The 24,912-nt window shown below is 35.2% G+C and overlaps 1 protein-coding gene across 1 annotated transcript in view; it reads right to left on the bottom strand.

Moving 5' to 3' along the window:
- Positions 1 to 24,912, bottom strand: part of CSMD1 (CUB and Sushi multiple domains 1) — a gene marked incomplete at both ends in the record, with an annotated part of 1,257,610 nt that overhangs the window by 262,539 nt on the left and 970,159 nt on the right. The window contains 2 exons of the mRNA XM_082305706.1: positions 1,948 to 2,104; positions 10,319 to 10,488. Of these exons, the coding sequence (XP_082161832.1) occupies positions 1,948 to 2,104; positions 10,319 to 10,488 (327 nt within the window). The remainder of the gene's footprint in view (positions 1 to 1,947; positions 2,105 to 10,318; positions 10,489 to 24,912) is intronic.

The following is a 24,912-nucleotide window of genomic DNA, read 5'->3' as shown; positions in this document are numbered from 1 at the left end:
TAGCATTTGTTTAGTAACTGTATTGGAACTGCACCAAAAATTCCAATCCTATCAAATAATGAGTATAAATTTGTGGTGTATCTAATCTTTAAAATATTGCTAGGATTGGACTCCTTCAGAAAAAGAATGGGAGTCAGCACTGCAGTCAATTTTCAAAGCATTCCAAAAGAATGCATCTTCTGCTTGTATCAATTTATAAATGGTGAAAAGTCCCACACTGAAGTGTTCGGAAATAACACAGAATATGTTTTCTTGTTACAGTTGATGGAAATCACCTGGTTAGATGGTCACTATCTCAGTATGTGTTATCTTGAATTTGGCTTCCTGAAAATACATGTGAAAAGTAAGGAATTAGACTGTATTTACAAATGGGGACTGTCTCATGTGAGAGCAGGCAGGAGGAAAAGTCATTACAGATAAACATTTCAACAGGAACTGCTGCAAATTGATCACATATGACATATTAAATGAGATATTTGGCAACAAAAAATAAAAAGTAAAATGTGATGAAGACATAGGAAAGTGAATTTTGCCTCTGTACACAGTATTGTTAAGATTACTGTTAGAAGACTGTCAAATTCTGTCTACACACTTCAGAAAATTTGAAAATACTTGGAAGAATAGAAAACAGAGATTAAAAACTAATCAAACAGCCAGGAAAAAACCTTAAGCCATGAATTATCATATGTTAACTTACACAGAAAAATCTGGTACAGGAGAGCGAATCTTATTAGAATTGTGAACTGAAGTGTAACAAAATCAAGCTATTGGATGCAGAAATTAAGCAAAATTCCATCTTTAAATAAAATGCTATTTCTAAATGGTAGGTGGAACTGATCAGTGTAGCAGGATTTGAAAGGAACTGATTCAAGTCCCTTGAAACCAGAGCCCTTAAAATAAGATTATTTTTAAAACAAATGGTTTTTTCCTTTTTTCAAAAGAAAAATTCTACAGTCTCTATAGGTAAATCAGAGTAGATTTGCCTAGTGGTTCTTTCTGGGTTCCAAAACAGAATGAAAGAATACATACTATCTAGATTTAAAAAAAAAAAAAAATAAAAAAAAAAAAATCACTTTTCAGATTTACCAGGCACAGCAGAAAGACAGAAGGGAAAGTGAATGATTTCTGCTTATTCCACAGCTGGCTCCAATCCAAAGGGAAACCAGCAGATGTACTAGAAAGAGATATGATTCCATTTCTGTGCCACAGTATGATGAGTTGCTCTGCTCTGCAGGATTCAACACAAGCTTATGGAAGCTGATGTAAAAGGCAACAAATTGAAGGCAAAGGGAACTTGGAGATTCCTTGAAACCTGGACAAAATATCTCTTTATGTGTGTTGGACACAAACTAGGTATTCCTGAAGTTATCCCCTGCAAAAGACTCATTGTTTTGCCAGCTAAATTACTTTTAAATTAATTACATGCAAACTGTGGAACAAGTGCACTGTTCATCAAAACTTGTTCACTCAGGTTTCCTTCCAGCATACTCCATCCTGATCCTGACAAGCAGTCAGGACACATTAAGAGTGTGCACCCAGGCACACTGTATTCTTTTTATTCTCATTTGTACTCTTGGATTTTTTTAATTTGACTGCAGGGATTGAATGTTCCATTTTTAAAATCTGGCTCTGTATAAGTTTTCTGCTACAGTGTAACAGTAATATATTCAACCCACATATGGCACAATTCGCTCTTCTTCAAACCCCATTGCTGAGTCTTCAAAATAATAATGCTTTCTAAATTTGAAAAGTTACAGTTTTGCTTTTAGTAACGTTCTTAAATTACTAACACCTATCCAGTTATGTAGACAAGAAAAATTTAGTCTCCTAACCACAGTAAATTCTAGGATATTATCTATCTTCACCATTCCTGAGAAATTGCTGCAGCTGAGAAATAGACATTTCCCCACAAAACAGTCAATCAGACCATATTTGTGAGCTACTTACTTGTGTAAGTGAGCTGAAATCCTTGGTCAGTATCAGATCCATTGGTATTAAACTCTATCCACAAATGGTTAGAGGTGCTATTAAGGATAACTCCCATCATGTCATTTTTGGTGAAGGCTCCCAGAGAGCGTGAAGAACTGTCTTTTCCATCATATACCTTGTAGAAACAAAATAATAGTATGAAACTGGGCATCAAATCTAAATATTTGAAAAACATTAGTTTACCTTTATAAAATACTTCCAAAGTTAGCTAGGTATTGCCAATAGTTTCTCCAAAAAAGTTAATGTTTCCATTTTGCGAGGTATATACCACATGTAGTTCAGTGAAATATAAAATATTCTGTCACCCCTAAGGTGTTTTATAGCCTTTTTTCTTTTTCAGTTTTGTGAGCTCATCTTGAATGAAAGTAACATTTATACGTGACACTATCTTCTGGGGTTTCATAAACTCAGATTATTTTTCACAATTATTCACAAAGGCTAACAGAAGCATAATTTCTGAAACCATCATTGAAGGCTGTAAGAGGTAAACCCTTACAGACTAGTCTGTTCTCTCCTGTCTGGAGATATCAACAGCAGAACTGAGGTATTTAAGTCAATTTGTCACCTTTTATTTCAGACTCTGACCCTGCAGTTATTTTTGTTTTACTACAGGTTTTAACAAAGAAAGATAGGTCTTCAAGAAGATATGCAAGTCTATTTCCAAACTAAGTGTAGAGATGTTCTTATTTACTATGTTACTTTATTGAAAACTTTCAATGGAGGACAAAATCAACAATATTAACCTCTGTGATTTTCCTAGAATGAATAAGAACGTCCTTTTGATTGTTTACCACTACAGAACAAGTACAAAGAGCTGGCTAGAGGGTAAAAAAATTATTTTTGCTTACTGCAAAACCTTGAAAGCCACAAAGCGCCAAAATAGTCTTCTGTGCAGTGTTTTTTTCTCAAGAGGAATTTAAAAAAAAAGCTAATTTCTTCTTTAAATTAAATAAATCACCTGTACTTTCTCATGCAAAAATAGGTGAATATGAAGTGTGTTTCATACTTCCAAAACATATACCATATATCATGTGGATGCTTATACAAAAGCAAGTAATGAATCTGAACAGGTGGTTTCTAATATGAAGTAAAAGACAATTTACCCTGATCTCATATGTCCCAGAGTGACTGTAAATAACTAGTGCAAAAGCTACAATTACAGTAAATATCTTAAGCTCTGGATCTTCATCTCTCTATTCTCAGACCTTGTGGCTCAGTGAGGATTTAGACTGATTCCAGCCAGAAGCAGGCAGTGACCCATTTAACAATCTAAATTGCTACATTTGAGTCACAGGCACTTCTCCCTATTTGAATGTCTAGTTAGATCTATTAATGACATTTAGAAATGCATCTTTTGAGACGACAGACCACTGCAACTACATTTATGGATGATGACCAACAGTTAAAAGCAGAGCTATTTTCTCAGTGGAGAAAATACCGCTATACCATCAATACACGTGAATGTCTTGAAAGCACTTCATTCATCTCCAGTGCTGACATTGACAAAATAAAATAATAAAACCAATGTGCATAAAGATTTTTTAAGACAAAAGAATAAATTTAGTTTAATAAACATACACACATATAAATAATTACCTTCCCTAAAAGAAGCTTTTGAAAAATAATATATTATTCAAGCCATTGATAGAACAATACATTCTTTCCTTATTACTAAGGCAAGCATTGTCTTATATCGGGGCACAATGATGAGATATCAGAAGACACAATCCATTGTATTTAAGATTCATGCGAGAAGTAACACATACTTAATGTCTACCTCTTGGCAGAAATATGACTTTAAACTGTGCTAAGAGTATCTGAAAAAATGCTTCCAAGATTCTACCATCGTCCTGGGCCAGAACTACAGATCATTTTCACAGACTGATTACGCTTTATTTATCAGAGCTGGAAATCTATTGTAAAAAATAAATAAACATTCAATTCACCATAAGATTTATTTTTTAATAACATTCTGATCATACATATGCAAAAAGCACAGATATATTTTACTTGGTTTGAGAGATATTACTTTGAATGGAATGATCTACTTTTAATTGTCATTAATAAAATGTTTAAAAAGTGATTTTTATTCGTCTTTAAAGAAAAAAAACAACAAACAAACAGCTAATTACTACCATTGTCCCTTAGACATCCTGTTCCAACAGTGTTCTACCTCACTGACTGTTACAGATACTCTTCCTACCTGAGGATCAGCAAGTTAAATAATAGTATCTCTCACGATGAATTCAGACACAAATGAAAACATTGTTTTATGAAATAAAAATGAGATAAGAGAGATCATGTGAAAGCAGCTGTAAAAAAAGCTGTGACAATTTTTAACTGGTGACATTTGTCCAGCTGTTGTTAACATTACAGACATAAGTAGGTACATGTCTACTCTAGTAATTGAAACAGTGTTAGTGAACAAATATAAGCACTGAATCTCCATTGTCTGTACTGATAATTTGTTTGAACTATCTCTGGGAAAGAAAAAGCATTTTCCCTAACAATTCTTGGTCATGGTTTGGTAATTAGTGTGGGCCAAGGACCATTCCCAATACGCAGCTTGCGTGCAACCACTGTGTTCTGTCACATGCGACTCTCTCCAGAGCGAGAGAACACATCTAATACACTAGTCTAGACATTATCACTATTGACTCATATATAGTGCACATGTTTAACTCATTTAGGAGAACCATTTGAAATCTAATTCGCATGCTACAATTACTATTTTCTCTGTCATGAAGAAAAAAGGAAGGTCTATTTGGCCAAATAGATGAAAGACACGAAATTATATTCTGAGTTTCCTCTTACTTCTAACAAATTCACAGTGATTGCATTATAAAGATTTCACCATAAGTAGCCACTTTAAAGAATTATGAAATTGCAAGTGGCAGTTAGAGCAGGGAGATCGGGAAGCTGAAGTGTTAGTGAGTGAGAAAGGATAAGCTTTAAAACAAACAGATAATCCAGGTACTCAGTTCTGCCATATGCCTCAAAATGGTGATTCTGTTTCTTTACATGAGTTCAGATTTCTTTCCCACTAATTCAAGTTCAAACTTTGCCACAGCTATAGAAAGCTTTGCCCACAACTTACAGTCATTCACCTGCACATGTTCTCCTTGAAAGCAATAGTTTTGATCCTTCCTCATGCACACGGTCTTACTGATGTCAGAAACACCCTTGCAAATTATATGTTATTCCCTATGCATCACAGCCTCAATACCCAGCCTCAATATCCCCACTTGTGTCAACAGTAAACCTAGTTGAATATATACAGCTGAAGGTGGTTTATATTTTCAAAGCAAGTAAACAGTGCCAGAGTAGGAGTCAAGTCACCACAGCTTGATTGTCTACACAGTATTTATTGTCGTACATCCTTGGCACACATTTAATGCAGACTTACTAACACCCTCACAAATCCTTCCTGAGAAAGCATTAGTCCAGGAGCAGCATAGGCCAGGGACTGTTTCTGAGAGACAGTTTGAGTGAGCCACCTTGTTTTGTAAGATCAGAGAGTTTAATGTTATGGATGTAGTCAAACTGGGGAAGCTGGCCTCGGGGGCAGCGGGGAATGATCACAGCGTTGTTTGGAGCACTAGGATAAATGTAGCCAGAGCATTCAGGGACAGCCCATTTCACCTAAACATTTGTGAGGAACTAAAAGGGAAGTGCTTGCTCTACTGCTGGGATTAAAATATGCAGGCAAGAGAAGAAGACAGTGCTACGATTATTCATGAGGTTAAATGCTCTAGTAACAGTGCTAATGTATCTGCACCTGCTGTGGGAATGTAAAAACAGACACTCACCTGAAGGAGAAGGAAATGCTGGCTCAATTTTCTTAAACTCCAGTTTCTCATTCTGACAGTAAAAAGAAATTACTTACAACTAAACTTTGCACTTTTCCTTAATTGCAGAGATCTTTATGGCATAAAATCATCCCAAAGGGAAATGCTTTTAAAATATTGCTTTTATGGTTTGAGAGATAATTTCTGTATAGCTTCCTGACGTTGCTATGTATCTTCCTATATATATTCCCAAATCTTTTCATTACATTCTCATGGAATTCTTAGTGATCCTACCTCAAACAAATAGTGATATTATAGACTTCCTAAGACATTCATGGTGGGTTGGCATTATCAGGATTGTTTCTCACACTTTTTTTCCTCACTCCTCTTTCTCACACACTACTGCACAACATTTATCACCCTATCTTAAATACGTTTCCCCGAGGCACCACCACCTTGGCTGTGGGTCGGCTGGAGCCGGCTGGAACCGGCTGTGTCCGGCACAGGGCAGCCCCGGCCTCTCCTCACAGAGGCCGCCCTGCAGCCCCCTGCTAACAAAACCTGGGCACCTGCACCCAATGCAACATCACATATGTACGTATTTTCATTAAAAACAGAGTAAGATATTCAGGTGGGAAAATGCCCTATATTTCAACACAAGTTTTATAAATATTCTTAAGCCTTAGTGCATCCCTCGCAAGCTGCCTGCAAGGCAGTCTTGGGGCTTTTCTTCTGTGGAGAAACAAGATAGAAGACTGGTGTTCATAATATATTTTGCTCATATTTGGGGTACAGATAGGAAAGAAAGCAAACTTCAGAAGTCCACAACCCTGCCAAAGCTGTGGAAAAGGTAAGCCTTTGGAGAGTGTCTTAATTTCCCAACTGCTCAGATTGTAGATCTGGTCAGAACACATGAAAATTTATTTCTATCTCACATGCTCAGATCTCCTTCCCATGCAAAACAGTACAGGAAAGGTAAGAGGGAGAAGAGAGTAGATAGTACATATTTACTTAAACTAGGCTATAACTGAAGCATGCAACCACAGGTAAGGAACATTTCTGAATCATTTTAAGGAATTACAATAAAATAAAGTGAAAATAAAATAAAACTAAATAAATAAAATAAAATAAAATAAAACAAAATAAAACAAAATAAAATAAAATAAAATAATATTATTTTAGCTGAGAATGAACTCATCCTTCTTGATGAAAAATTAGGTGCTGTAGTCCATAAGATATTTTCCTTTTTGCTAACTGATGTTAAAAAGGCTAATTTCTTTGAAAAAATGCACAAATAAAATGGAAAAGGAATGCAGTAGTGACCTCTGATAAACTATTGAAGAAGACAAATGTATGACTCTGTATGAAGAAGACATCACTCCACATGTATATGAACAAAATTGACAATTAGTCCCAAAGATGATGTAGCACTGAAATATGAGAGTTTGTAGAGGAATGAAAAAGGTTACAAACAAAATAGAGGACATTATTTTGCCTCTGTATATAGTACTGCCTTACAGTATCCATTTCTTGAGTCTTCTGTATAGCTCTGATCTCTGCATGTGCAGAAGGGCAGAGTGGAGCTGTGAAAGTGCAGACACAGGCAATGATTGAGGAGCACCTGCCTTAGAAGCAGAGACTAAGTTCAGACGGGAGAAGGCTGAGCAGGGATATGACTGAGGTTTACATAATCATGAAGGTATTAGAGAACATGAATGCAAAACTATTCATCAAATCCTGTATTGTTGAAGCAAAGGAGTACTTAATGAAACTTAATGTTTCATTAGTCAACTAACGATGTTGATTTCAAAGAGATGAAAGAAACTACTTCTTTAAACAGTACATAGTGAACTTCCAGGATTTGTTGTCATAGAAGAGGTTTCTAGTCATATCAACTAATTTAAAGGACTACCAAAATTCAAAGACAACATGTCAGTAGCAGGTGGAAGAGACAGCAAAGTGTGGTCTAACTTAACCCAACAGCTGTGGATGCTGGAAGAGCATAAAGGCAGTGGATCACAAACAGTGGCCAAGCTTGTATATTTTACCTAAATAAAACCATCTATCACTATTATCAGAGAAAGCATACTGAGCTAGATGGACCACTTGATTCAACTCAGCGAAGTAACTCATGTGTTTCTAAGATAACTGTCAATGTTTTGGAAAACAAAAATTCTTCTTGCTGGCTTCCTGTGCTAGGTTGCTGGAATGTTCTCTGCTTTCAGCTAGCAGACCTTAAATCATCACAAAGTGTCTTTTTAGTGGTAAGCAGGCAGTCTGTGTCATCTCATGATGCATGGCAAGACTGGAAAGAACATTTCTTTCAGTCTAGAAGAATATCTCCTATAGTTTAGCTAAAGAAATCAGAAACTGCATGGACAAGTTTATAAAACCTGAATACTAGAGATACTTTAGCCACTAATACAAACAAAGATAGGACACGCCCCAAACATTAACATATACGCTGTTCAACCTCCAGCACATTTTCAGTCAAGATTTTGGCCTGCTCCTCTTGGCAGTCTTCCAGACAATGCCTGGGTAAGTTTTAGGGCTAGATCAAGGGCTCATTCCGATGGAAATACATACAAGGACATCTTGGCATGGGAGCGGAGAGGAAATAGACTTTATTTTTATAAATGCAGGTTATTGAGAGGTTATGGGGGGAGAGAGTTTAATTGTATAAATGGAAGCTGTGCCGTACCAGTTGCCTCAGAACCAGAGAACAGGCCTTGCAATACAGACATCACCACAATTTTGCCTTTGCTTCCTGTGCATCCTCAGGAGTATAGTGCTAACAGATCTATGAAAGAAGAAAGTATCTAACAGATTTCAGAACAGCTTTCTCTCAGGCAAATCTTTCTTATATCTCCAGGGAATATCTCTAAGTATGCTTGACATTACTCATGAAATGTTCTGAAGGATAATCGAGTTTCTTGTATGTTTGTTTACGGCTTTCTAAGATTTTTTTTGTTTGCAAAGTTTATTAAATTATTTACAAACTTGATATGTACAAAGATTCTGGGAGACTTATGTACCATATCCAAGCAGCTCAGTGGGCAATTAAATTCTTCTTTGTCTGCTGTATCTGTTCAGAGCAAAAATACTTTTGTGGATCTGCACTGTCAGACCGTGGAAGATGGGAGCAAAGGACAACATAGACCACATATTTTGCCCACCTACTCAATTGTCTTTGATCTAAAAGGAAAACCACAGGCCAAGGTCTTGCAGTGTTTCATTTGTGGTGGCCACACAAGCATGGAGGAGTTTTATCAACAATTTTGTGGGTAAAAGTGAAGAAAATGATGCTCTTTTGACTGCAACTTTCTAATACTATTGGGGGTTCTTAAAGTTTTATGTATTTCATGGTCTAATCTAGTCTGTACTTGCTAAAAAGAACAGGTATAACAACAAAGATATGAATGTCTATATTAATAAAGACAATACTTAAAGCGAAGTCTTTTTTTTGTTTTTTTTTTTTGTTTTGTTTTTTTTTTGTTCTCCCCATCTTAATCATATCTTTAAATGGCTTGTACTTTGCAGGAAATGTATAACTTCAAATTGAATTGTCACACTTACTTACATAAGGAGTCTCTTCAAATGAAAAAAAGGATAAAAGTATGGCCACCAAAATTTTATCCATAACAATGATATCTTTAAACTCCTTGTGGGAAGCATTCAGTGCAAATAAAATAGTAAAATCAAGTCAGAAACATAGACAGCAATTTCTAACATGTTAAATGGGTTGCTGTGAGATCCCCAGACAGCAAGTTGCTAACTGAATTCTGAATACTTGGTGATTTGAAGTATCAATTAATTCTGAAAATTTAGAGACATAAATTTGAAAGGGTAATTTAATATATGCTCAACACTTCAGATGAATGTCATGATTTTCAGCACATACAAGAATGCAGTAGCCAGTATTAGGAAAAGACAGATTATGGCCATGCTGTAGAAAAGTACATTACATGTTCAAAATCTGCATATATTTAGGCCAAGTTTTAAAGGCTACGTACAGCATAAAGAATGAAAACCATCTTCTGTATTACAGTCTCAGTCAATATTATAATGCTATACGTTAGCTAGCATCTTTCTATTCAAATGAGCAAATTAATTAATTTGAAAAAAAATACCAGTTCTGTGCAAGACAAACAAAATAAGAAAATAAAAATGTACCAAAATTAAAACCTGTCTTTTTTTAAGTAGTCACCGTGCTACACTTATAAATATTACCACAAACAGAAAATAATATAGACACTTTTGTATTCAAAATCCAAGTTCACATTTTAGGTTTTCTTTTTAGATTTTAAGCCACTATAAATCTAACTGAACTCTTAATGTTACCTATAGTTTCTTTGAATCTAGTAAAAATAATTGAATCTAGTATAAAGTGATGCTATCCACATAGAATTTATTCATTTTGTATGAGAAAGTGAACAGAAATAAAAATAAAATGAAAATAAAAATAATTTGTGTTAAAAGGAGAGTTGCTCATGCAATGTGAATGTTGAGCATGTTAGAAAGTGAAATTATATTCTTTTTACCTTAACAATATCTCCTTCACACAGTTGAAAGCTCCTGGCTTTAAGATGGATCCCTTTTCCAGCCTCTGTTTCAATTTTATAGATACATTCATGGTTGTTGTCATAATTAGATGGAAAATTTGGAGACAGCAATGTTCCTTCATTTCCAGAGACAGTTGCTCCACATTCAGCTAAAGAAAACAGACACATTAAAAAAAAAAAAAGAAGTGAATTATCCATTTCAAGAAAACATGGGTTATTTGCAGTAATATTAGACTCTATGAAAACTCTAACAGGCTATCCAGGAAAATTATGTTTCTGTCAGATTTCATCTCTAGGACAAACTCCTAGAAACTCTGCCAAAGTTGCTATCATCTCCTGCATTTCCCTGGGTACATTTATTATGTGCACTTAGGTGCTTTTATGTAATTCCCTTTACCTCCAATTTATTCCTTGGTCCTCCCATCAAACTAACCTATAATGGAAGTTAGACGGATTCCATAAAAATTGGATGTTTTGTTGAAATATATTGTGTGGTAACATTTCAAACAAATGTAACATTGATTTCACTTACTTCCCTGTTCAGCTTTACAAATAAGTATTAGAAAAAGCAGACAATGAGCTGCTGAGATAAAAGAATCTGGCAATAAATCAAGAGCATTCAAATATTTTTTCCTCCACCATGAATAAAACCAAAAAAACTAAAAAACCAACCAACATTTATTGACATCAGTCAGGGCCAAGCAGGCATCTCCCTTCTTTTCCAGGTAAAGAGTAGGTGAGTCTTTTTCACAGCCATCTGTAGTAAGAACTTATTGACACTTTCAGTAGACATTTTTGTCATTGCTCCCCAGTAAAGAAAATAATAAAGTATAGGGAAGAGTGGTATGTTCCAGCCCATGGGCTCAGTTTGAGTTCTGAATAAAGACTAATAAAATTATTCCAAATGTGCAATATAAATTTCAGCACATAAATTAAAATATCCAAAGAGATAGTAAATAATATTGATGTGTTATTCAAACAAATATTCAAAATGCTTAAAAATGCCCTAAAAACACCTTCTAAAACCCCACAGTAACAGTAACATACTAATATTAATCCATAATTTTTTTTAAGGTGGATGAGATTGATATTTATATCTCATTGTTCAGTCTAAAGATATAATATACTGTGTTAAATACAGATTTTGACCTAAACATCATTGAGACCTCATTCAGAGTTTGGTAAAAACCTGTTATAACAATTAAAATAATAATAAATTAATGTATATTTGTAAATCAACAGATATTTTTTATTGAAGATGTGATAGGTTTTAAAAAAAAACTGTATTTTTTCTATAAATGTTAAATAGATTTTTAGGGTTCATAGGATGTTAAAATATTCATTTTTGTAAGTGTGTGGGGTTTACAATTTTAGGTAAAACTGAGTATAATTTAACAAGTATATATGTAAAGAATAATTTTGAAAATATAATGTAAAGATAGACCAGAAAGATGTATCAGAAAATAATTCATTTAAATGTATTCAGGGAGAAATGTATGTTTTATACCATAAAATAAAACAATCATCTAAATAAAGAAATAAAGAAATAAACAATCTAAAATTTTTTATTTACATTTCCAAGGCCTTGGCAGACATCATCAATTTTATGTGCTTCTTGCTTTTGAAAAGCCTAAAACCAGTGAAAATTTCTGTATTTTAGACTTCCGTCCTTCAATAACACTGAAGAAAAAAAGGGAGGAAGAAGGACAAGGAGAGGGAGGCAGGGAGGGATGGAGGGAAGGGAGAAGGAGGGAAGGAAAGATGAAAGAGGGGAAGAAAGGAAGAGGGGGAATGAAATAGTCACAGTCTCATTTCTACTCTACATTTGGGCTCTCCTTAGGCAACATGAAGAAGGAAATCACCAATAGGTTGGCTCAGGATCTTTGATTTAACATGTAAGTTAGAGTTCATTGGCTATTTTAAAGTAGAGCTTTATGTTCTCCCCTCCCTTAGCTTACTTAGGCCCTAAGCTGCATTATATTTAATAGGCAGAAGAGAGAGTGTCAGGGAATAAGAACCCCTGCCACCAAACTTCAGACAGCCGAACTCTTCCTTCATTGGGGAGTGTGGGATGCACCAGCTATTTTTAACATGTTTAAAGCCACTTTACTTTGTCTAAATGTTTCAAAAAGAACTGCAGCAAACTGATAAATGAACTAGATTTTTATTTTGATACTTCTTTGGTAAAGGATCTGTCAAATATGTGATACATATTACATATGGTTACTTATACATATCTATCTATATATTTGTGTGTACATGTTCATATGTAGCTATTTTTGTCTTTGATTTTTAGGAAGGAAGTGGAACTAATTGAGTTTATAAAATGTAATTCAAAGCAATGCCAACACTAACGCCAGATATGTTTAGACCCATACTACTCGATGTCTTCTTGTGTTTACGACACCAGTACTCTACAAGCCTTCTGCAAACAAGTGTTTGCCCAAGTAAAGATCCATGCAAAAATTTCTATATGTTCCCTTAGGCTGCATTGGTATCTCATTATCTACCTCCTTCAAAGAACTGGAAAATATAGAAGTAAAATGCTGAAGAGAAGAAAGTAAGAAAACGTTATGGAAGCAAAGTTTTTTTGTTATATAATGTTCATACAGTATTCTACATTTTGTTTCAGTAATTGACTGTAAACCACTAAGACACATGCAGTAATAGAATAAGAACTGGCCAAATTTCCTGTTTGGATAAGTCTATGTTCCAAAGTTCAAAACCATGGCAATTTAAATCTGCGAATAAAAGTACTGATGTATAAGATCAGGGAAAATGAGCTTTACAAACTAAAATTAATATAATATTACTACCCTTCTGAAGTATACCACATTCTGCAAGAAGCAGACATGCTTTCTGCTACGAACAGTTAGTTATTTACTAAAATTCAATTACATTGCAAAATCCTTTGAACTCAAGTTGGCACTCATACACCTCCAACCCATCCCATACAACCACATTCTGTTTTCAGTGTATACTACCCCTTCTAAAATACCTTGTAAATATTTGACAGGTATGCATTTTTATCAGACCCTATCATTCCCTTTGTTATCAATCATGACAAAGGGTTGCTCACATCCTCTGACCAGTCAAGTTTCCTAGCTCAACTCATGTCAGTAAATCACTGACACAGCCCCCAGAAAGAGGTTTCCAAAGGAAAGCAAGCCCTTCTTTGTCAACTTCCCTCCCTCAATAGGAAAATTATACAAAACATGTCACAGTTCAGATTAGGGTTTTCCTGCCACTTTTTGCTACTGTTAGGATATCAAGTTAAGGCCATGTTTAATTAGCTCCCCCAAGTTCTTGGCCTGGAGATTTAGGTGACTTTTTTCCAGAGAAATGTTGGCCCCACCCATGGAAACATTCCTTTCTCCCCAGGCAATCAGGAGCTTTTGGAGATCTGGTGCCCTAACACCTGAAATCTCTTTCATTTGACTAGAAACTCAAAAGAGTCATGAACAGCAATACTGAGTCTGGTCTTGTCAGCAGGAAAAGCTTATGCTTTTCAAAAAGGCATCTCTCCCCTTCAGGGCCCTAATATTTTACTCAGCAGTATAGGAAATGTCATATTTTTTTCTTTAAAAATATCTACAATAGCTGATACTGCTGCTGCTTTTTTATACAGTAATTAACACATGCAGCCAGAATGTGTGACAGCTAAATTCAATTCACTTTGCCTCTGGGGATTTAAACATGCATCTCCTATGACTTCTGCTTCACATAAAGGGATTAGAAAATCAGTTAGTCACAAAGCAAGCAAATGTTGGCTAACCTCTTTAGCATAATGGGTAGGGCATTAAACAGTGGAGGAGCAACACTTCTTCAAGGAAATTCATACATTAAACAGTTGGGAAATAAAATTCTGAAATAACCCATGAATCAACATTCACTGTTATCATGTGAGTACCAAACTACTAGACTGGAAAAATATATTCATGTTCACTTCCATTTTCACCACCTCCAATTAATCTTTAATTCTTTATGCAGAATGAAACAACGGCCTTTAGCCACATTGGCAAGATCATTCTGCCAGGAGGCATCAGATATAATTTAAAATTATTAACAGAAACAAAGGAAATGAAGCTACATCTCCTACATTCTTGATGAAAGATGAAGCCATGAAGTTTTGCACAAGCAAGTGATATGGCTCATCTGCCCACGGTAACTGGAAAATAAAAAACTGCCAATCGCCCTTGAAAGATGTCTTGCAACATTCCTTATCTAGCACATGTACTCTATGAGTAACTACTGATTTTAGAACTTCAAGTTAAGCAGACAAATCTTATCATATGATCCTGAAAGAGCTCTTTAGTTCTTGGCTACAGAGGACTTTATTTTACTCTTTCATGCTACTATTTTACTTCAATGCCTTCCAGATTCCTTCCGAGTTCCAGAGACCTGCCCTCATCTTGGGAGAATGATCTGCCTCCCCAGCCCAGACACCTGAAAGAGAAAAGATTTCTCATGCCCCCTACATGAGAAAAAATCTTGTGTCTTCTTGTATTTTCATTTATTAAATATAATTCACTGAATATTAACCATATGCACCCTTCCTCTGATAAAAATCAACTATATCGGTATTTGTATCTGCCAGTCTTCAAATTATGCAAACATTGACAGGTACAGAATTTGCCCTGAGAAATAATCTTTACTGATCTTAAAGTAATTACTGTTGATATTCTGTCTCCATACTTTGATCCACAACCTTGTCTTGAAAAAGTCAGTGTGAATTTAAATGAACAGGTATACTATAACATACCCACTGAACATGCTCTATGTAAATAGTATTTTCAGGACTAGCTTCTCCAGCTGTAGCCTTTAAAGAAGAGGAATATATTTCATGATGCTCTTTGTCAAATTATGCGATGTGCTTAGACTAGTATAATAGTATTAATGTAGGTACAATTTAAGAACTTAAAATCTGTATATGATATAATACCTAAAAATTGCTGTAAAAAGATGTAGCACTGAAATATGTATTATAATGTAATACAGATCCCTTCTTTATTTTGCTTTCCTACATTTCCTTTGCTTCTGTAGTAAACTATTTGATTTTTCAAGATGTAAAATAAATTGATTCAAAGTTTCTAGTTTTTTACTATCAATATGGTCAGTGGCACCTAAATCCACTCTTTAGATTAAACAGAAAAGATCCAGTTGTCACTTTATCATAATATTTATCTCAATTTACTCAGTTATTTTAAATATATTTTGTGGCAAAAACCAAAATATGGGTAATCCAAGACATTTTTCAACAGAGAATATGTACAAAAGTCTGTTTTGAACAAAAATAGACAAATAAATAAAGAGAACTAGTAGGGAAATTTGTCTCAGGAAAGCAAAAGTCTGATAATTCATTAGATGTCATTAGAAATGACAAAAAGTTTCCATTCACAAGGATAGGAGACTTCTCTTTCCTCTAGGAATGACATAGGGGGATTGTTGCAACTTGTACACAATTGTTTTGAGTCTGAGGGAGAAAGAAAGAGGGGCACATTCTTGCAGAAGTAACATGAAATAGCACCTACTGTGTTCTGACGAGATCTATAAAATGAAGAGGTTGTTTTCATATTAAAAGGGTCTGATTAATTGGAATTGGCCTATAAATAAAAAGTGAGGATAATTTAAATATGGAACTTTATTGAGACTGTAAAAGAATTAGATTCTAAGCACTGCAATAACACTAAACACTCACATGTTAAAAACATCCTAGCTAATCTAATTCCCTAATTTGAAAGAGAACTACAAAAGAACCATTCAGACATGAAAAAAAAAACAAATCTGTATTTTTATTTCCATTATAAAACATTATATTTTAAGCATATGTAACTTAAGAACAGGGGATACCTTTCTGATGTCCTCAGTGAATAGCTGTGCATCCTTAGCTGAGGATGAGGACCAATGGATAATGACCTTCTTTAAGAATACACCCTTATGTATGCAGCAAAATTGTGTTTTAACTGAGTTGTAAAGTATACTAATTTAATGTAGCTAATTTAAATAAAAATGTGCTCATAGTGCTACAGATGTTTGTGCTTTTGTTTCTAAATGAAGAATAAATTCTCTAAAATCTCAGCTCCCAAACTCTTTCTGCATAGTTTGGCTGTTAGTGCTTAAAAAAGTTACTATCATCACATCTAAATGGCTTGTTAGATAGCTTAAACTAGCATGTACTAAACAAAATTTGTTCTGTAAATGTCAGCTACTTATACGGTTCCAATTCAGATTCTTCACTTCTCAAATCTGCCAAACTATGGAAGTCTGCCAAACCACAGCATCCAAAAGACAAGGTCCCTTAAACTCATCTTCTTTTAAAAGAAAAAAAATCTATATGGAACCTGCTCTACATTTCAAAAGGTGGAAAGCAGATAAAAGCAGATTAATCTAATTCTCTATTACAACTTTTGAATCTTGTGTGCTTTTTAAAGTTAATTTTATTTATTATAAAATCAAAAGTATCCACCTTAGAATTCAAAAGGTATACTCTTATTGAGTGTATACCACCTATGTCCACACATAAAAGGTTTTAGAGGAGGAACTATATGCTTTATTTTCACTACAGTTTCTGAGTTGTCTGTTATAACCTTGCTGAGGACTGCAGCAGACTGGAAAATGCTACCTTATCAAACTGTTGTTTTATTCCCTTGTACTGAGAGCAATCTGTCTGGAACAGATACTTGACACCATTCTTTGTTCTTTTGCTTAATAATGTCACTTAAATTCTATTTACATAAGTAGCTTTTTTTCTTCTTCTTTCATTGTCTCACTTGAAATTGGATAAAAGGAAACTGCAGAGGGTAGATCTTTTGAAGATCATTAAACACTTCCTGAATATGAACGCAAACTCTACAAAACAAACAAAATTCAGGGACTCTTGAAATACTTTGAAACACAGTTCATGTAAAATGTAGTGATAACTTTGTTTAATGGAAAAGTTTGCTTTATTATTTTTCTTCCATACATCTTGCTAAAAGGTTTGACAGGAATTTAAGCAGATCTTCAAAGCAGAGATCAAATAAAAGTAGTACATCGTCAGTTTAAAGGCTTCTCTGCTACAAAGCACTCTACTGAGTGCAGAATATCTTTGTTGTATTTACAAAATTGTGCAGCAGTTCATAAAATATGACAAGAAGCTGAGCTCAGACAGTTGATAATTTTTTATGTTGCTGTTGGACAATACTATTACCTAGTAGAATGGTCATACAACATTAAAACAAGAGCAAAGGGGATCATGGATAAAGCTGAACTAAGCATCGTATGCTCTGTCTTCACATAGTAAGAAAAACTTAGGGTTTCTCCACAGGCATTGATTGAGGGGTCTCTAAAGCTGAGCATATGACTTCTGCAGGGCAGACACAATACATGACTGGAATCAAGCACAGCTTCATGTACAAACTCAAATGCAGTGCAAGGAGATGAAGCTTACGGTTAACTGTAATGCTACATCAAGCCAAGGTGAACACAGTTTCCATACCACCACTGTTGCACAGTGCCTTAATCTTTGTAATGTTAGCTGTCCTTCATCTCTGGTTCTGCAGACAGACCTTCACTTGTGAGCCTGTAACCTTTCATCTACACACTGCCAGGCTGCTGTGCAGTGCCTTCACTCTGGCACCACAAGCGCTCTTGTTCTCAGCTGGCACTGCTGAATTCAGAACCACTTTTATGCTGGATTTCTCCTAAAAAGTGACTGCCATTGATTTTTAAATCATACTGTTCTCACTCCACTTCTCACTATTTCGCCTTCTAGCTTTTAGCCTGTAACTCTACACTAAGATTGCATCACTCCAAACCTGGTGGCTTTTAGCCTGTAACTTCATATCGGAATAGAGCCAAGTAGATAATGAGCAGATAACAGTTATTCTAATACAAAATAAATATTACACAATACTATACATGCACAAAGCTTAACTACTATTTAGTCTGCAGCACTCACACATGCTCCATTCAGTGCTAACAGTATCATAAACTACTAATGAGGAGCTTGAGAAGGTCTGTATTAAAAATGTAACTGTACTAGGGAGAAAGCAGGAAGATGTTGGCTTTTTTGTCATTACCATCATCATCATTGTCACTACTACCTTTATGGGAGAGATATTTGTCTGGGGACTCTCTTCCTCTTCCCAGCTGGTGCTTGAGGAGTGGCTTTCCCTTTTTTTGCTCTTTCCTTCCCTTTTTTACCTCCTTGTTTGCTTCTCTAAAATAGATTTCAAGTCAAGGAAGGTCATCAGCTATGGACTGCACTAATAAAGCACGTGCATGTAAGCATCTCTCAATATTCTTTAAGCAACAGACGTATGATGATGGTGAGGTTAGAACACCTCATTGAAAATCTTACTGAAATGACTTGCTGAAAACAAACCTCTTATTCTGTATTTTTTTGTACCATTCCATTGCAAAGAGTAATGCAGTAGGAAAGGAAGGACTAAACAGCAGGTAAAGCCTTTTCTGAGGTTTGTTTAATTAGTTTTCAATCCATATGCCACTGACATAAGACACTACTCAGGTTCTCAAAACAAATCCTATGATGTTAATTGGCCTCAGGGGATTACTGGCAGAATCCAAGGTGAGGGCATTTTTTATTTATTTATTTATTTATTTATGAGATTTTTGTCTACTTTTTCTAGTATTATCTGATAATGAGCTATGAAGATAACATCCCCACATTATTTGTCTTATCAAGAAAAAATATTTAGCATACACAACCTTAAAATGTAGAAAGAAGGCAAAAGGGTGACCTGAGGCAATTGTTTTTCCTTCTGACTGTAGGTGATCGAAATTTCATACCAGGTCTCACCTTAAGGTGATTAAGGTCTCATAAAAATCACTCCTTCTTTTCATTTTGAAAACAGAGTCAGAGTGCCCACTATGCACCAGATCAAATCTGTTAGTCTTTCCTCAATATTAAAGTTTCGGTTTTGAAACAGAGACAACTCAAACCTGTAATTACTGTATTGCACCGAAGATTCATATGCAGTAAGACTCAAACACTAACGCAAACAAATCTTCAATTTTCTGTTAAACATTGACAGAAAAATGAGGGGTTAAAAAAACAGTGATTAAAAAAACACTTTTCAATTTCATTTATAAAAATGCAATGTTATAAGATAAAGAAATTGAAATTATAAAAAATCTATTAAATAACTTTATTAAATATGTTGATGAAATAGGAAACAACCTAAAGATTTAACAGTTTAAATGTGACAGCATTTAAATATAGAGTTCCAAAGTACAGTGGATCCTGGATACTGTCTGAAGATTCAGAGATTCAACTACTGATGTTATATAAGATTTTTTGCTTATGAGCAGCTCTTAAATGAGAGCACTCTCTGCCTGAACACTAGATAAAAATGAATAGCAATTTTCAGACTTAGTTTGACTTCTCAAAGGTGAACTCAAATTCAAATTTTATGCTACAGAGAATATAAAGAAAACAATGAATGCCAGATCTCAAGGGTCTCACAGAAATCTCCAGTGCTATTCAGGCTAACAAGGTTCCCACTTATGTTTCAATCTTGATGGAAATTAACTCAATGCTACAACATGACAAAGTATATTAATTATAATTGATGATTTTGCAATGAATACTAACTAAACTATTAAAAAGAAACAGCTTATTAAAGTGTCAGCAATTTATTGTAGCACCCTATCATTAATTATTCATGTAGTATTTATTATAACAACTGAATATGATAAATTAATGTGATTTTAATGTGAATACCAGTGAACAATACCTCGATGAAGATTTTACTCAAATACTGTATTAATGCACCATTAAAAATCAAGTGCCATGTAAAATTTAATAAAGGAGCAACACCACTTAAATGTGAAATTAAAACATTAAGTAGCTGTTTATTTTCAGCTTTATCCTTTAAGTTTTTCACAGCTTGCTTTAGGAACACTCCATACATTTGGAATGACTAATGGAGGATAAGAAAGTAATGCAGGTTAAAAACCAGACCAAACAAAAAAAACCCGCAGCAGTCAAAACTAAATTTGTTGTATTAATGTGTTATGCTTGAACTCTATGCAATGCTTACTATGAAAGGCTAGTTTGAACTGAATATAGTGTACACTGTATAGTGTACAAATAATATTTTCATTTTATATCCTAAGTAAAATTTATCACAGTTTCTTAAGGAGATAGTGAGCAGGGAAAACCCAGACAAGTAGACAGAAGCAGCGTGCAAATCAGGTAATAGAAAGAAAATCTAAGTTAAGACAATCTCGGAAAGGAGAGTTGAAAAACTAATTCAAACTTCCCTTCCCATTATCGTGTGATATCTGAATGCCTAAATCCTGGAAGAGGTGACCAAAGTGTTTAGTTACATGTCCTTGTGAACAGGGGAAATAATAACCATCTCTAATAACAAGCATAGCTCTTTAGCCATAAAGCTGAGTAGAGAAGCTATGTAAATGTCATTCACATTAGCCAAGATATTAAAGAGTTAAAAGAAATTATTAGTAAATACAACCAAATATTCACTTTTATTTTGTCTTATAATCTTACTATTGTTTTAATTTTGCAACTAATATTACAGACAGAATATGATAGAATAAACTAAATTTATTATTTTGTACCTAAATTTTTCTTATAGCAGAGCTGTATCTTCTGTGATCTAATAAGCATACATTTATTGTATTGTACCCCTCAGAGATTAACAAATCCAGCAGGGTGAACTAGCAATTTCTGAAATGTCTTTTGAAAAGAGAAGGTACCTACACTTGGGCACTGTACCTTGCAATTCACTGTAAAGGTGTCTCCGCTCAGGTTTCTACCCATTGTCTTCAATAATCAGTGAACAGCACATCTTTGGCAAGTAGGAAGGAAAGAATGAAATGTCTCCTCTCTTTCAGAATTTCATCAGCATATCATAGTGCACCATAAAGGAATACCAAAACTAAAAGGCTCATTCCTCACCTGTTAGAGGATCACTGCAAATAATAAAGTCACATTTCAAAAAGTACTTAGGAGATGATATAGGTGTATATCAGATATTCGATGCTGCAATCTAAACTCCCTCCTCTCCCTCAGCCCCTGCTTATCATCCACCTATCTCTGGAAATGTGCATACTCACTGGGCATCTTGTTTCATGTCACATTTCTGCTTTTGCACATACCCTACTCCCTGCCAAGCCTGAGAATGCTTGCCACTGGTATCCAAAATAATGAAGCAGAGCAGCATCTAACTTCTCTCAGTACTGACAATTGCCTGTGTAACAGGCTGCCCAGGGAAGGAGTTGAGTCCCCATCCCTGGAGGTGTTTAAAAGACGTGTAGGTGTGGTGCTTAGGGACATGGTTTAGTGGTGGACTTAGCAGTGTTAGGTTTGTGGTTAGAATCTATGATCTTAAAGTTCTTTTCCAACCTAAATGATTCTATGATTATATGACAAAGCCATGCCAGTGTGCTGAAGGGAATGTGAAATTCATGAGGTCAGGAACAGCATTCTGCACTGCAGCGTGTTTGGAGTATGGCACTGAGCTGGAAGAATGTATACATAGTGGGGAGGAGGAGCATTTTCTGGATTTGAGATCTATTTCTAGTGCTCATTGTGTTGGTTCATTGAATTGTTGCATTCAATTTAAAAAAAATACTTATAGGAATGCTTCTCCTCTTAACCTATGAGTCTTCCAATTCCTTTTTTAACAGTAGAACAACCCCAAGACAGAGTTGTAGAAAGCTCCTGACTAGTATGACTTAAAGCAAACTGGAAGGTAAGGAAAGTACGAATAAAGGCATAGTCCTGGTTAGCTAGATGAGATCTAGGAAATCTGCCTTAGTAACAGGTTCCCAGAAAAATTGTGTGGTTCCTGCTTAAAAGGCTAATGAAGACAACAAGACAGCAGCCAAAACCTGATTGCGATTGTCTCCTTTCAGTGGACATTAACCTCAAAATCAGGGACTTAACAGACTAGGAGTTGTTCCACATCATTTCTGGACCCCAGTATTCACCAATCTTCTGAGATTCACACAGTTTTGGGGATGTGCAGAAGTGAGTGACTGCCTAGGAGCTTTAGTCTCGGATTTGTACTCTAGGAGGACCAACTCACTAAAAGCTGGGCTTTGTCCTCAGGAAAAAGTAGTCAACTGTGAAATGTAAATGAAACTGCAACAGAATTGTGTAATTATAGGTAGAGAAAAAAAGAGCTATTGCTGGAAGGAAAAAAATGAGGAGAATACGTGTTTACACTCTTGCGCAATTTTGTTCACACAGCCATGAAATAATTATAAATGTATATACACACTTGCAACCATGTAAAAGCAAGTGACATAATAGGAATAAATTATATATGTGGAAGTAGTGTCACTAACCCATCATAACCACAATTAGTAATCAAACACGTTTTTGAAAAAAATACATTTTTTTTGGAAAATACTGGAATAATAATTGAAGCAATAATAACAAAACAATGAATAATAACACAGGATGAGATGCCAGTGAATGAAGAGGAAAGAAATTGTTTTCCATTTTCAATTCTCAACTAGACAAAAGATAATCAGGAGAAGCTTGTCTGTACTCCATTAGCTTGTTTTTTACCGACACACAAGCATACCAACAAACACAAACCAAGTAATTTAAAATTATAATTAAATTATTTAGAAGTAAATCTGGAAAATGAAACCTACAACACATAGACAAACATGCCAATTACAGTAATGTGCCAGATGATAATGTTAACAATCTTATAGGTGACAATCTGTGTCAGAATAGTAAAAAACTAGATGCCTATATCAGTACTCTCAAATCTAAAGATATGGGTTATTTTTGTGACATTTCTTCTTCAAGACACTGTGCATGTTTATTTTCCAGGTAGCCCTGTGCCAGGATTGCTAGGAGGGTATTTTTACCTTGACATTATCTATAGAAATGTGCTCCTAATTCCATTAGTTCTGTGCATCACACAAAATAGCAAAGTGGCAGTGTTACTCTCTCTCTTCCCCTCAATCTCGCATTCCTCTCAGTTACAGTGAATTTTGAGGAGAGGAGTAAAAGAGGACACTGTGAATGTACATTTAGACAACATATCTCAAAGAACAGTTACATAAAGGTAGCCATCCAGTTTTTTTCCTTCAAAAGACTGTCTATGCCCTTTATACTGTGGGTAACTGCAGAAAAGCCTTACTGTAGGATACTGGCTGCAGGGAGTCACCAGCTAAGTAAAACCCACAGGATAACTCTTCCAAATGTAATTTTGGCCTCTAAGGGCCTGAATCTTCTCCACACTTTTTAATTGTTAACAGTAAAGCTCTTTTCATCAAATAGTAGCCAGTAGGTGGCTGTAGGCACAAACCACTTTCTAGTCAGGAGGGAGAGATCCAACTGGCAGACACATTCAGAAATGGAGTGATGACCCACAGGGAAACTCTAGGTAGAGTCTTCAAAACTCTGTGATGAGCTGGAATAATACTGCATAACCACTTGAGGTGCACGGCTGAGAGAAACATTAAAGTCATTCTAATTGAAAAGACAAGATAGCAAAGGGTTGACACAAGGAAATAAGATTTACAAGGACATCTGTTTGTGAACATCTATCTGATTTTGCAGATAGACTTGGCAGTGTCTTTTTGCTGTGAAAAGGAGGGTCCTTACTGAAGAAGAAGGGATGCTGCCTTATTCTGAGAGCCAACTAACTTCCAGGCACTCAGATAAAGACCTTAGAAGTTCAGGGGAAGACCATCTACCTGCACAGCATGGAGGGAAGGCCAATGAAAATGATGATAATGCAGTCCCTATGGGACTCAAAGCCTTGGACTAAAAATGGCAGGTTCATGATGTTAGGCTAATCGGATCTCTGAAGCTCTGCTTTTGCCTTACCTGGAAAATAACTCTTTAAAGGAGAAGAAATGGTGGAAAGGCACAAATGGTTCTCTGACCAGAAAAAAATTTCAGAACATGTTGGAGATGAATCCTGGAGGAAGGACTTGAAATTACTTACTTGGATGGAGAAGGATGAATGGCAATATCTTTGGAAACCCTGTTGGTTTGTTGTTTTTCACCAGCAGATGAAACTGAGTACTATTTCTGTGATACAAATCAGTATGTTCTTGTGTGAATGTTTAGTTTATAAATTAAATGCAATTAAATTTGAAGGGCTTTCATCCTGAGTCTGATGAAAAGAATCATGAAAGTGTATATTACCATGTGTCCTAGAACGACCAAAAAATCCTTGTTGATATATAAAGGTTGGTGTGTATCATGTATCATGTGTATCATGTGTATCATGTAGATGAGTCTGGTCAGATTTAACTTCTGAATGTACACTCAAAAGCCAGCACATTTCAGGACAAGTAGTTTCTTTTCACTCTTTTGAGAAAGAAGTAGTCTGTGTGAACTATCTTCACCCCTAATGTCTTAGGTGCCATGGCAGCAAGAAATCAGACCTCTGTAAACATTCTTGGTGCTAAGAAGAAATCATATGAAAGCAGCTTGAACTGAAGGGTACTGAGTGTGTCTTTCCCCCTCAGTTTTACTCAGCTGCTTAGCAGAGGTTTTTTCCTTGTATTTGTCTTAGTTGCATTTTAGATATCTTTAGTCTGCTGCATTCTTAAAGACCAAATTTTCTTCA

The sequence above is a fragment of the Platalea leucorodia genome (assembly GCF_965183815.1).
Source record: "Platalea leucorodia genome assembly, chromosome: 3".
Lineage (NCBI taxonomy): Eukaryota > Metazoa > Chordata > Aves > Pelecaniformes > Threskiornithidae > Platalea > Platalea leucorodia.
The sequence above is the reverse complement of the archived record's forward strand: the minus strand, read 5'-3'. Positions and strand labels throughout refer to the sequence as shown.